Consider the following 13,973-nt stretch of genomic DNA (forward strand, 5'->3'; position numbering starts at 1 on the left):
GTGCAAGGGCCCTGAGGCAGAGATAAGTTCCGCATCTTCATGGAAAAAAAGGGCAGCTGGGGAGGCTATGTGGAATGAATACGGATCAGAAGTCCGAGATGAGGCTGGGGACTTGGACTTTGTTCAAAGTGACATGGGAAGGCTTGAGTTCTAAGTAGGGGGCTGACATAATGGGATGCATATTCCAAAACTTGTTTAGCGCGGTCCCTGGCGCATAGTAGATACTCATACATGCTTGAAGACCAAATGAAGGAAGGAAGGAGACCACGGGGACCCGGCAGGGAAGAGGTGAAGGAAGAGGAACAGTGACCACAGTCAGCTGCTGGGCGTCAGGCACCTTCTGTGTGGCCCCCGAATCATCATAAAAACACTGAGCTCAGGGGCCATTCCCGTTTTACAGTCGGGAAAACGGAAGCACGGAGAAGTTAAATAAGTTGCCCGGGGTCACACAGCTAGTAAGGGACCAAACCAGCCGTGACCTCCACATCGTGCTGGATCTCGGGACGCCCAAGGTTGAGTTAGGTCACGAGTGACAGATTAATTTGGGCTGGAACCGAAAGTTTGGCCTCGTGTCGTGTAAGCCAGAGGCCAGCCCGGCGACCCTCCGAGGGCTCCGCGTGCCTTCCCCGCGGCGCCGTAGCAGTAAATCGTGGGCGACATTCGGGCATCGGGCGGAGGGTGGCTAGGCCAGGCCTTTGTCAGCCCCCTGCCCTCCAAGGAGACTTTTGAGCAACGACTGAGAAGCCGCGTTTCCGGCAACGTTGAAGCCTGCGTGACGGGGAGAAGCCGGCTAGGGTAGTGCTGAGGTGTGGGCCTGGGTTCAAAGAAATGCCTCTGCCACTTACGGGCTCTTTGGTCCCAGGAAGTCACTTACCGCTCTGTGCCTCAGCTTCCTCATCTGTAAAATGGGGACAGTAACACTGGGTGTCTCTCGGCTCTCGTCGGGGCCAGACGAACGCGTGTACACACGGCAGGTGGCAGCCGAGGTCACCACAGGCCAACCCAGCGCCTGTCTCGTGGGGTGTCTCACACCTGCTGGCTGCCCTCCCCACCGCTTTACAGAGCGGCCTTGCCTGGGCCTCTCACGGCCGCTCTGTGCCTGCCAAGGTTAACAAACACCAATTGTTTCAGGCGTGCCGGCCCCAAGCACACGCCCTGCTGCTGAGACGGGACCTGGAGAGTGACCTGGCCGGAGGAGCGCGTGGGCCAGGGGGTGTGTGCAGGAGACCTGGGCGCGGGGGTGGGAACGCAGGAGCCGGGTGGCTCCTCCGCTGATTGAAGACAGAGCGTCCGGCCCTTCACCGGGCCGGTCACACAGGTGCAGGGAAGGCATCACCGCCCCGACCGAAGGCCTGCGGCGCCCCTGACCCTCGCGTGTCGGAACTTGGCTCCACGGTGAGGCTCGCCTCGCGGACTGGCTCGGCTGGTGCACTCAGTAACATTGCTGGATTGGCACCTGCCAGCGAGTGTCAGGGGCCCGGAACGCCCCCCTCGTGGAGCTCCTGTTCTAGGGGGTTGAGGTTCGGAAGAGTTTTGGGGTTTGCTGCGGCCGCGCGGCTGGCAAGGAGAAGGACAGAGCTGGGGGTGACACCCGTGTCCTTTCCCCCGTCCAGGCCGCCTGGGTCCTTCGGTGACCGGGACACTCGTCCAGCTCACGGAGAGGCCTGCAGCTCTTGGGGAGGGTCTTGTATGGAGACACCTGGGAATGTCCCCGCTAGCACATTGGAAAGGGATAGTAATTGAGCAAGAAAGTAGCTCCCGCGATGGCCCATGAGCTTTGTGGGTTCGATGAGCTGAGATACACCAGCGCTTCAGGGCACACGTCACTGTCCCATACCCTAGGTGAGAAAGCTGAGGCCCCCTGAGGTCTGGAGTTAGAAGGTGGTCACATGCACGGCGGACCCCGTGTATTCGTGCCCACGGTACTCCACTCCTGTGGTGTGAGTGCCGACAGGACCCTCACAGAGGTGGACCCCACACGCAGGGAGCACTGGGGTCTGCTGTCCCACCTCCCACTTCCCAGGGAAGACCGGGGAACATCCGGGGCAGGGGCTGAGGGGCCTAGGGGCCGGTCTCCGGCCAGGTCTGAGTCAGCACCTTATTCTGAGCCGGGCCGGAATACATCAGCCAACGACGGCGACCTGATGGAGACACGAGAAGGGTGTGCAGCAGCCGGAGCACTGTGGCCGGGGGTGGTCAGGGCTTCGGCCAGGACGAGGCTTCCGGGAGGCCCCTCCTTGCCTGGGCTGGCTGGTGGCTTTCCCACGGGGAAGCCTTTACCGAAGAGGGGCCTCTCAGGGTAGTGGAATCCCACAGTCTAGCTTGCATTCGTGTAACTCATGTAATCTGCAAACAGCCCCATGAGGCTGGTACTCTGATTATGCCCATTTTATAGATGAGAAAAGAGAGACCCAGAGAGATTACGGGACTTGCCCACGGTCCCAAAGCTCGGAGGTCACCGAGCTGGGCTTTGGACTTAGGCAGCAGCCTTTTACCCACGGCCCCAAATTGCCTCCTCACGTGTGTTATAAACAAAAATGTATATGTGAAGTGCTTGGAAACCCAGGCGCTCTCTATGGCAGCTGTAATTATTCGCTATTATTAGCAGAATCCACCTCCTCGGCGGCATCAGATTCCTCTGTCCAGCCTCTCCTGCCTGTCTCCTGAGGTTTCTCGGGCAGATCGTAATTCTTGGCCACACACCCCAGTGACGGGGCGGATCCTAGACAGGCAGGCAGAAATGTTCCGTTTCCAGGCTGACTCGGGCAGACCCCGCAGGACCCCACGCCGGTGAGAATTTCCCCTCGCCGCTTTGCCGCTCCCCATCAGCCACTGTTGCCGGTAAAAGCAAACACCCAAACTGGTTAAACCAACAGTGCCCTGTTGATTCAGAGCTCGTAAAACACAGGAGCCCCGAGCCCCTTTATGACGTGCCAGAATCTGGGGGCAGGAGGGAGGCCTGGGGAAGTCTCTTGGTGCGGGCCACCTAGAAGCTTAAGCTGGAACAGGGGGCCTAGACTTCACCCACAGGCGAGAGCGGGGCCCTCGGGATGGCTTTAAAATGGCGGCCCCCGGTCTGGGGGGAGAACAGTGCAGGGTAACCGGTTTGGGTGGTTTAGATTCTCTAACGGTGGAAAGGCTGAAGGAGAGTCAGGGGGCTGCTGATGGGGGCTGGTGTGGGCCCGGGCTTCCTGAGAGCCCTCCCACAGGTCCTGGGTGGTGTCGGTCCAATTAGCAGCCATAGGTGTGAGAAGTTGCATCAGAGAGAGAGGAAGAAGCGGACCCCAGGAGGGTAATTTTGGTTGCTGTTTGCCTCTCTTCAGTTCCTCTTTCGGAGGCTAATTGGCTTTGTTTGCTTTGCTTCTGTGCTCTCTGAGGATGCAGGGGCATTCCCTGGAGGAGGTCCCCTTGCCCGGATGTGGCCTCTTCAGAGTCAAAGTTGGCTCTTAACCAAATGTGGGCAACAAGTCACCTGGAAAGATTGTTCACATGCAAATTCTAGGAGCTCCGGGTGCAGTGGGTTGAGGGGTGGCTTGCGGAGCTGCATGTTGATTAAGCACCTCCTCCAACCAGGTGACCTGGGGGCCTTACTTGGAGACACTCTGGCAGTGAAGGTTGGGAAATCCTAGCTAATGGTTCAGGATCCACCAAGACCAGCGGCGCCCAGAGCACACGGGCCGTGTAAACACACGGGACGCGGTCGGCACACATTTGGCGAAATACTGACTGCAAGGCGGCCACACTTAGCCCGTGCCTGGCGCGTGGGACGTACTCGAGACACTGCAGGCTTTAGCGTCGGTGACCTTGCTGGCTGAAATTTACCGAGGCAGAGACGCTTCGTGTGCATTCTCCCGTGGATGCCTCGGGACGGCCTGGGAGGGGGGTCTGGGAACAGTTGCACTTTACAGGTGGGGAGCCAGGTTTGGAGAAGCCCACGCGAGGGTCACTCGAGCGAGGACCGAGGACCGCCCCAAGCTGGGGCCGCCCCTGGATGGAGCTGAGTAGCCTAGGATTTGTTTCTCAGTCCCTCAAGTGTCGTGAACAGTGCCTTCCTCGGTGCTCCAGCAGGGCCGTCATTTAAGGGTCTGTTACGATAACAGATGAGAAAATATTTTGAAAACGGCTGGGCAAGAAAGAGTGGCGGTTTGGAAGTTAACAGTGCTAAAGAATAGTTTCTCGAATGGTTACTGTGCGCTAGGCCCTGGCTGAGTGCTTTTGTTTTATACTCTATGGTCTTGTGTTTGTCCTGTTTTGTCCTGTTTTGTCGTGGTAAAATACACCTAACACAGTTTACCATTGAGCCCGCCGTAAGGACTACAGTTCTGGGGTGTGGAGGACACTCACGAGGCGGCGTTACCACCAGCCGTATGGGTATGGAGCCTGTCCACCACCCCAAAAAGGAACCCCAGACTCCTGGGCACCCCTGTCCGTTTTCCTTCTCAATGGATGCCCTTATTCTGAGCGTTGTGAATATGGAGCATAGAACAGTTGTCCTTTGGTGTCGGGCCCTTCATTTGGCATAACGTTTTCAAGGTTCGTCTGTGGTGTAGCCTGTATTCCTTCTCATGGCTGAATCGTCCTTCCGTATGGGTATACCACACGTCGGCCATCCATCATCCGTCCATGGACGGATATCTGGGTTACGGACATTAGCCATTTTCCCAGGTCTGACTGCGTCCATGTTGACATGTAGTATGTTGTCTCGTACTGTTTGTAGCAGACCCGTGAGGGCAGGTACTCTTAGGCGGCATCTGTGACCCAGAGAGGTGAAGTCACTTGCCCAGGGACGCACAGAATGGAGGTGACAGGAGGCAGACCCTTGAAACCGGGGCTTTCTGACCCCAGAGCCCAAGCAGCAGGAAACCAGAACTCTCCTTTGGGTCCCAGGGTCCTGCATCATCCTGCCGTGATGGTGCTGCGGATCGGACCTTGCGGGGCCCATTGGAAGCCTTAAGGATTCTTTAAAAAAAAAATGTAGGCTGGGGTCCTCCCCTCCGACCATTGGAGTCCGTGGTTCTCATCCAAGGGCGATTTGGGGCCCCTCCTTCCCAGGGGCCATCCAGCTCTATATCTAGGGATAATTCCATGTGTCAACTGGGAGGGGTGCAGCTGGCATCCGGTGGAGGCCAGGGACGCTGCTAAACATCCCGCAGTGCACGGGACAGCCCCACAGCAAACACGGGTCCAGCCCACGGGTCAGTAGTGCCCAGGCTGAGAACCCCTGCTCTACAATCAGGGCCTGGGTGTCCGTACTTTCTAAACTTCCTGGCTTGTTCTAACACGCCCCCAGAGCTAAGAGTGCCTCTTGGTCAGTGCACAACGATCACATGGATTCCTTATTACACTGAGCCCTTCCTTGGGTTCAGGAGGTCTGGGGCGGGGCCCATAGCCCTGCGTTTCTAACAAGCTCACGGTGACTCTTGGGGTTCCCACTTGGGGTTCAGGACTGGAGAGGAGGCAAAAGAAAGTACAGGGAGCTGGGCTGGACTCTCGTCATCCTCTCTCTTTAAACTTCTGTTTAAAAAGAGCGTTTTCCTTCAGATAAGGAGAAGGGGTGGGAAATGCAAATGCGGCAGAGGGAGAAAAAGTTGGTTGGTCAAAACCGCAAGGCTTTGCAGGAGAAGCAGTCCGTTGTGTTCACAGCGATGCTCAGTGATTCACAGAGCAGCCGTCCGGGCCAGCTTCCCACCCAGCGCCGAGAGTCACGGCCACGGCCAGTCTCCGGCCCGGCTGGCTGCGAGCCCTTGGCTGGCTTGCCCAGGAGTGATGACTCAGGCTTTCCACCTGCAGAATGGGAGGGATGGCTCTTGCCCCCCATTTCTGGTGGGGGGGGGCACCCATTCCTGGGGCCCGAAGCCCCCAGCTGCCCCCCAGGCTCATCAGAGGCAGATCTTAAAAGTCGGGACCTGCTTTTCCAGGCGATACAACTGGTGTCTTCACTGCTCATAAATCTCCATTTGTGGCAGCTCAATTAGGAAGTCCTACAAAACTCCTATACTGAAAGAAGGGATTAATGACCCAGCCCATGTGGGAGAAATTAGCAGCTTCTGCAGAGAGGCCTTTTGAATGTATGCTCTGAACCGGCAGCCCCTGGGCTCAGCACTGGCTGGCTGGTCCCTGGGCTGAGCCAGGGATGGGGTGAAACCGACAGGGGATCATTGTGAGTCATTGGGTTGCACTTTCAAGGTGAAGTGTCTGGGAGCATCTGGCGGGTCCACCGTAGACTCCTGAAATGTTGCCAGTTGCACGGTTGCTCCCGAAGGAGCGGGTTTCGGGATGGAGGGAGGGGCGTGCTCGCCACCTGGAGGTCCAGGCCGGCCAGGAGGGAAGGGTTAGGTTTGGGCCCCCAGGCCTCATGCGGCTGCTGCCCGCCCCAGCTCCCGGATGGGGAGGTCCTCGGGCCCCTGGCACGGAAAGGGCTGGCCCTCCGCCCGGTTCTTGGGCTTGGGAGGAACGCCAGGAGCTCAGGCTGACTCATAAGGGGAGGGCCGGCCTCGTCAGCCCACGCTGCTAAGGCGAGGCCCGGGCAGATGAGTCCCTCTCGCTGACTGGGATGTGTTTCTCACCCTGTGCAGGGAAGGGGGCTGGAGAGGGTCTTCGTTCTTCCCTGCAGCCTGCGTTCCAGAACAATCAGTGGCCGGCTGCAGTGACTAAGGACTGGGGCCTCTGGAGCTGGACAAACCATCTTCTGAGGATTCAGACCTCAGCTTAACCACACACCCTGACCTGACTTCTCTTAGCTTTAGTTTTCTCCCCAGGCAAATGTGAATAATTTTAATACTTCCTTCCTCAGAAAGTTGCTGTGAGCATATATCGTTGTGACTCAACACTCAGCATAGACCTGTTCTGTTTCTTCATCCTTCATTCATTATAGATACAGATGAGGATCTAGATATAGAGAGACTTCCGTGTACGTACATATTAAGATATATTGAGATATATCCATATGTTTCCATCCATCCATTCATCTATCCTTCCATTTGTCCCTCCATCCACCCATCCACCCACCCATCCATCCACCCATCCACCCATCCACCCATCCATCCATCCATCCATCCATCCGTCCATCCGTCCGTCCATCCATCCATCCATTCATCCTTCCATCTGTCCATTTGTCCGTCCATCTATCCATCCATCCATCCATCATCCATCCGTCCGTCCGTCCTTCTGTCCATTCATCCCTAGCACCTCCTACTAAATCCAAGAAGACACTGTTCCTGGCCTTGGGCTTACAGCAGTACAGAGCTCCGTCCTGGGGCTTACATTCTAGTGTGGGGAGATTTGAAAGACAGGTGACCCAATAAAACAGGGTCATGCAAGATAAAGGGGAAGGGGGAGGGGAGAGACACAGACAGATGGGGTGTGTACTGCTGTTTTACCTTCAAGGGGGGAGGATGGAAGGGTAGGGGTAAGGAAGCCTCCCTGAGGAGGGGGCACCTGAGGAGAAACCTGCAAGAAGTGAGGAAGGAAACCACGTAGATCATCAGGAAGAACTTTCCAGAGAGGGAGGGACTAGAAAGTACAAGTGTGCAAAAATAGGAGTTGGGGAGTGTGTTTGAGGGACATTGAGGACATTCTAGAAGCATGGCTAGAACACAGTGAGCAAGGAGGGGGATCCTAGAAAGTGAGGTCAGAGAGGTGATGGGGCAAGATGATGTTGTTTTGAAGACTGAGTTCAGGATTGCCAGGGAATTGCCAAGCGACTACGTCTGAACTCTGCAGGAACCGGGTCCTAGTGTCAACATGCATGGTCCCTTCAAGCGTTTGCTAACATCGGGGGCACAAGGAGAGAGTACTCTCTGACAAAGGGGTGCTCTCATGAAAAAGTTGACTTGCCCTTTTTTGTAAAATAAAGATCAAATCTCACTCGCCTTTCCTCCCTGTTGGGAGAACAGACACCTGTCCCTTGATTTGTGAAAACAATATGCGTTGTTGGAAGAAGACTAGCCCTAACGACCTAGGGCACGAAGACAGGAACATGTTGTTTCCGGGGTCAGCCGTTGCGGGGGCTGATGGCTCCACGTTTGTGATGACAGCAGGTGACAAAGGTGGGCGGGGCGTGCCGTGAAATCAGCCTCTTTTGAGCAGACTTCTTCTGCCATTGCAATGACTTCTTTTTCCCTCGCCCTCAGCCCAGCGATCCGCCCACGAGCTGCCCATGGTGGAAAGACAGGACATCGACAGCTGCCTGGTCTACGGGGGCCAGCAGATGATCCTCACGGGACAGAACTTCACAGCCGAGTCCAAAGTCGTGTTTACTGAGAAGACCACAGGTCAGGGGGCTTGTTGAGCTCTTTCCTTGTCCTCCAGCACCATATAAAACTCCCGTCTCTTTTTCCCGACAGCACTGATTTGGGGAATGGGTCCTGTGGGCAGGGTCTTAGTTTCTGTTCTTCTCACTCCCCACGGGAAGCTTCCCAGGCCTCCAGCCGTGGATGTCAACACAGTTCACTGCTGCGTGGATGTGCCACAGTGTTTTGGCTGCTCCCGGGCTCTCTCGTTGGACGATAACCTCATGACTCTTTTTACATTTTTAAAAAAATGTTTATTGTTTAGAGACAGAGAAATAGAGTGTGAGTCGGGGAGGGGCAGAGAGGGAGACGCAGAATCCGAAGCAGGCTCCAGGCTCTGAGCGGTCAGCAGGGAGCCCGACACGGAGCTTGAACTCACGAGCTGTGAGATCATGACCTGAGCCAAGTCAGGTGCTTCACTGGCTGAGCCACCCAGGCGCCCTTCTTTTTTTTTTTTTTTTTTTTTTTTAACTATTTTTTCACACAGAGAGGCAAACCTTCTCAACCTTATGCTATTATCAGAAAAGGAGGCCATTCCACAGGGCGAATAAGTTTGAGTGCTGTGCCCTGGATATCCTGGGTTCAGATGCTGACTTTGCTACTTGTTCTGTGATCTCAGGCAAATGATCTCCCCTTCCAGTGCCTTCGTCTCCTTTTATATACAACGATAATAACAAGGGTTCTTATCGCCACAAGGTTGTCATGAAGGCTAAAGAGGTTAATACATGTCGAGTAATCATAACAGCTCTAGGTTTATTGTAAGCTATAAACATAAGCTACGTGTATTTTTTTTATTACGAATAGTGCTGCAATGAATCTTTTAATACTCGTAGGACAGTTAATTGGTCTTTGATACGTGAGTGTTTTGTCTGTCTTTGTGCATGTACGGTTTATTCCTAGAGTAGAATTTTGGATAGTTGTTTTGAGAGCTTTAAATACATATTGCTAAATTAACTTCCAGAAATGTACAAATTGAAACTTCCATCAATACTATGCCAGTAATGGTTTCACCCCATCCCAGAAGTGCCATTTTTAAAATTGTTTGTTTATTCTTGAGAGATAGAGACAGAGCATGAGCAGGGGAGAGGCAGAGAGAGGGAGACACAGAATCCGAAGCAGGCTCCAGGCTCTGAGCTGTCAGCACAGAGCCTGACGCGGGGCTCGAACCCACAGACTGTGAGATCGTGACCTGAGCTGAAGTTGGACGCCTAATCAACTGAGCCACCCAGGCGCCCCAGAAGTGCTATTTAAAAAAAAAAAAGTTTGAGAGCAAGCAGGGGAGAGAGCATGAGTGGAGGTGGGACAGAGAGAGAGGGAGAGAGAGAATCCCAAGCAGGCTCCACACTGTCAGCACAGAGCCCAATGTGGGGCTTGAACTCACGAAGCATGAGATCATGACCTGAGCCGAAACCAAGAGTCGGATGCTTAACCGACTGAGCCACCCAGGTGTCCCGCCATTTTTTAATTTTTTTTAGTTAAAAAATATTTGCTGAATTGGTACTTCTCTTTACTTCACATTACTTTGCTATGCGAGGTTTAATATTTTTGTTTTTGCTCACGTGTATTCTTTTTTTCCACATATCATCTGTTAATATCTTTTGCCAATGAGGTCATGGTAAAAAGAGAATGATAAATCTCAAGTTACACAATTATTTGAGAGTTATGGATACTAGATCAATTTTTTTTCTCTAATGGACACGATTTCACTAAAAGGGGGTGTATTAGTATTTGTTTACCGCCCTGAGGATGATACAGAGACCATTGTAGGCAGGGTTGTCCAGTCGTGAGGACTGTGCACTGCACAAGGGCACCTCTCCTCTGGGGGCTGCTCTTCAAATGGGATGCATCATCAATCTGTGTATTACTAAGACCACTTCTAGCAGGAGGAAGCAGGGGGTCTTGGGGGAGGGGTGTTTTTTCCCAGTTCACATAAAGCCTCCTCTTGGGGTGGGCTGGCTCTGTGACCAGGCATGACATAAATAAGCCTACGGCAGTGGGGGGCTGGAAAGGGCTGGGTGGGCTTGGAAGTGGTTTAGAGGGTACGTGGTCGGTCATTGTGGGTTCGAGGGGCAGTGGTGGTGCAGTGAGGGATTAGGGACGCAGACATTTCCACGGATGCTTCGCCTTCTGTCCTATGTTTGTCCAGGACTTTATTCAACTATCTCCTTTTATCGGGCCTGAGGCTGCTTCCCGCTCTGTGCTATTATAAGTGACTCAGCAACGAACATCCTTTATATTCCTTTGGTCAGTTAGGCAAGAGCTCACGCTCCTAAGCCCAAACCCAGCTCCACCATTTTCTAGCTGTGTGACCTTGGGCAGGTTACTTTTCTTCTCTGGGTAACAGTTTCCTCACCTATACGATATGATGACACTCCTGCCTCGTAGGGTGGTTTAAGGATCAAGGATTTCTACATGGTAAGCACTCATAAAGTGCTTGCCACATAGTAAGTGCTCAATACACATTAACGATCACTATTTGTTACTGTTCTTTCCTAGGGTTAAGGCCTGTATATGGCATAGTGGATTCATGGGGGCTCGCACGTTTCTCGGCATCTTGGGGGAGGCTTACTTTTCAGATGGTGGAAGGGTGTGATACTCTCTCCTGCAGGAATTTGCTAGGCTTTTGTAAATCGGAGAGCAAACCAGCGTGGCTGGAATGTGTTGCCAAACAGGCAGAGGCCAGCACAAGTTTCCCAGTACCGGGTAGAGACACGGCCTTGGTATGGTCTGCACGTGGCGGAGCTAAGAGGGAGTCACGGAGAGTTCTTCAGCAGGAGAGTGGCCTGAGATGTACATGACCAAGCAGACGTTAGCTGCTGCGGGTTTGACACACCTTCCGTGCGAGCCGACTATCCTGCGGGCCTTCTGCTGACTTTTGCAAGAAGCCTGTGGCCTCACAGCACCTTCCTGGCAGAGGGGAAAATGCTGGTAATCTGCAGATGTCTCGTTCTCCATGCCCAGGTCTGCGTGGGGGTGGCTTGGAGGCCGGGTCCTTCCTGGTCCCTTGCAGAGTTGGGAACCAGTCAGCCTGCGTTGTCCGGGGAGTTCACGCACTTGAGATGCTGCTCAGATGCCCCGGTTAAGTGTTTGTTGAGGGAATGAATCGACGGCGTTTATTCTGTAGCTTGCTTTCTCTTGGTTTCAAAAGAAGTTTCACCTCCACCTTGCGGAGGCAAGAAAACTCGGTCTGTTTCACCTTTGAAAAGTTGTGTATGAATAAGGAGAATAATCAGAGCAGCTTCCTGGGATCTCTGTCCGCGACCGTCCACGTACTGTCTCGTCTAAGCCGCTGCCTGCGGGAGGCGCTCCGCTAGGTGTGCAGTGAGGGGACTCCCCCACCGATAGTGCCCGGCATGATCCTGATGTCCAGTCTCCCTGGGCCTCCGTTTCCTGCTCTGTAAAATGAGGTACTGATGCTCCCCGCCCCCCGCAGGAGCCCAGTGCGGACACGGTCAGTGCACGCATGATGTGCACGGAGCGCTCGCCGAACGTTCGCTGCTGTTTTTACGGTCACAATTCTCCTTGCTCAGCCCATAGACAGCATTGACTGGACGGTGACGAGCACAGGGCCTGAGGTCAGAAGGCCTGGGTTCGAATCCCTGACCTGCATTGAGTGGCTTCGGCATCCTGGATAAGTCACGTCACCTCTCCGAGCCGGCGTTTAACCCTTCCATAAAATACGGACGATTTCCTTCTCTAGAGAGAAGAAAAGCTGAAATGAGATAGATGGTGGCACACATTAGGCTCTTGGCATAGCTCGTGGCACATGGTAAATGCTCACTGAATATTAGCTTTTGTTGTTATCATTATATTTAGGCTGTGGAAAGAACAGAGATGAATAAAATTCTATCTCATGGAGCCAAGGGGCATTGAAAGACAACAAAAAGTAGTCATAATGAGCTAGATGCCGGGCCTCTGAGCACTTTATATGTATTAACGAATCTCATTCCTCACGACAGCCCTACCAGACAGCTACCATTGTCCTGATTTTCCTAACGAGGAGCTGAGCCCAGAGAGGTTAAGTGACTTGGGGAAGATCACACAGCTAGTAACATGGCAGGAGTAGGTTCGACCCCAGGCAGCCTGGCTTAAGAGTCTGCCCCCTTGGCCGTTAGCTCTTCTAGTTTGAAGAAGCTGAGAACAAGGTTAATTTGCCTGAAGACCCTTCAGCTGCTTTGAAGCACTGATTGGAACCATTTTGTGGTGAGATAGCCCCTCGGATTCTGCAATGGGTCCCGGGCTCGAAAGAATCCGTGCAGAACGCTTTCACGCCTAGCCTAAAGAATCCCGGGTGAAGGCGGCTTCTGGATCAGTGCCAACAGGCCAGCAGGGGTCTCGGGGACGCCCCTGAGCCCCCAGGACGCGGTGGGCCTTCCCTCGTGGGATGTCGGGCTCCTCGGGGCTCTGACAGACAGGGGGCTCGTCGTGCTCTTTTGACCCTAAGTACTCGCCTCCTAGCCCGGGACTGCCTTCTGCAGGGGGACTCCCTGTTGCTCAACTTCGTTTTTCCAAAACGCATCCCGTTCCCATCTCCATGGACAGCTTGGCCGGCAAGGGCGCAGCGGGGCGGGGCGGAGTGGAACAGCTGAAGTTTTCCAAGGAAGGGGAACCCCAGCTGGTTCTCACATTAAGGAAAGGTGACAGCCTCCTGGGCTAATCTTAGCCCCCGTGTTGGGTCATCGGCACCACTAGGTCCAATGTTCTTTTTATAGCTGTCGACTAAAATGGAATTGGCAGCGTCTACTCCAGCGGGATGACAAATTGGAGACTGTCGGAAAAACAGTAGGAGAGGGGCAGCATGGTGTTTCTTAAGTTAGAAAAGCTTGGTGTTTTGGAAAATGGCATCTTATTTATAGCAGCAGTAATAATAATGATTATGATATTATTTTTATTACTGTTTTTCATTATTTTCATGACTTCCAGGAGCCGGTATGACCTGGCCCTCGCCCATCCCTCTGAATTCAGCTTTTTGGACTCTCTCCTTGTTCACTTGGCTGTAGCTACACCTGTCTTCGGTCTGTCCTCAGACACCCCCTGCTCATTTCTGCCTCAGGACCTTTGCTTTGGCTGTTCCCTCTTAGAATGTCCTTCCACCATTTCTTTGTACCAGGCTGGGTCCTCCTCTGCCTTCAAGGCTCAGCACAGAGGTGACTTTCTCAACGAGCCCCTCCTTGACCGTCTGCTCTGAAGTTGTTCAGCGTGCCCCATGACCCTGTCCCCTTCTGTCCCACTGTCCTGCTTTGTTTTCTTGGTGGCCCCAGGTATCGCTGCTGAAGTTGTCTTGCCTGTTTGCTTATTCGTCTGTTATCTGGCCTCCCACATCTTAGCTCCTTGAGGACAGAGACCTGCTGTTTGCTGCTGTATCCACAGCATCTAGAACGATCCCTAGCACATAGTAGGTGCTCACACATACTGTGGACTGGGTGTCGTCTCCTTCAGTTGTCACACCAGCCCCAAGGGGCAGGTGACATTGTCCCCATTTATAGTTGAGGGAACTGAGGCTCGTAGGGGTCAAGACACAAGTCCCGGGTCAGCCCACAGCTGGCGACAGAGCCGGAATCCCTAGTGCAGTTGGACGTGACACCCCCCTCCCGCCCTGCCCCTCCCCGGGGAAGCCCTCCTCTCATGTCCCTGAGGACAGAGAGAGAAGCCGAACAGGATGATGAGGATCTTTCCTATTTA

At 53.8% G+C, this 13,973-nt stretch overlaps 1 protein-coding gene across 9 annotated transcripts in view; it reads left to right on the forward strand.

Moving 5' to 3' along the window:
- Nucleotides 1–13,973, forward strand: part of NFATC2 (nuclear factor of activated T cells 2) — a 158,727-nt gene that overhangs the window by 88,247 nt on the left and 56,507 nt on the right. For all 9 annotated transcript variants that reach the window (XM_023251100.2, XM_023251102.2, XM_023251098.2 and 6 more), the window contains exon 6: nucleotides 8,133–8,273. In XM_023251100.2, coding sequence (XP_023106868.1) covers nucleotides 8,133–8,273 — 141 coding nt within the window. The remainder of the gene's footprint in view (nucleotides 1–8,132; nucleotides 8,274–13,973) is intronic.

Source organism: Felis catus, chromosome A3 (genome assembly GCF_018350175.1).
Source record: "Felis catus isolate Fca126 chromosome A3, F.catus_Fca126_mat1.0, whole genome shotgun sequence".
Lineage (NCBI taxonomy): Eukaryota > Metazoa > Chordata > Mammalia > Carnivora > Felidae > Felis > Felis catus.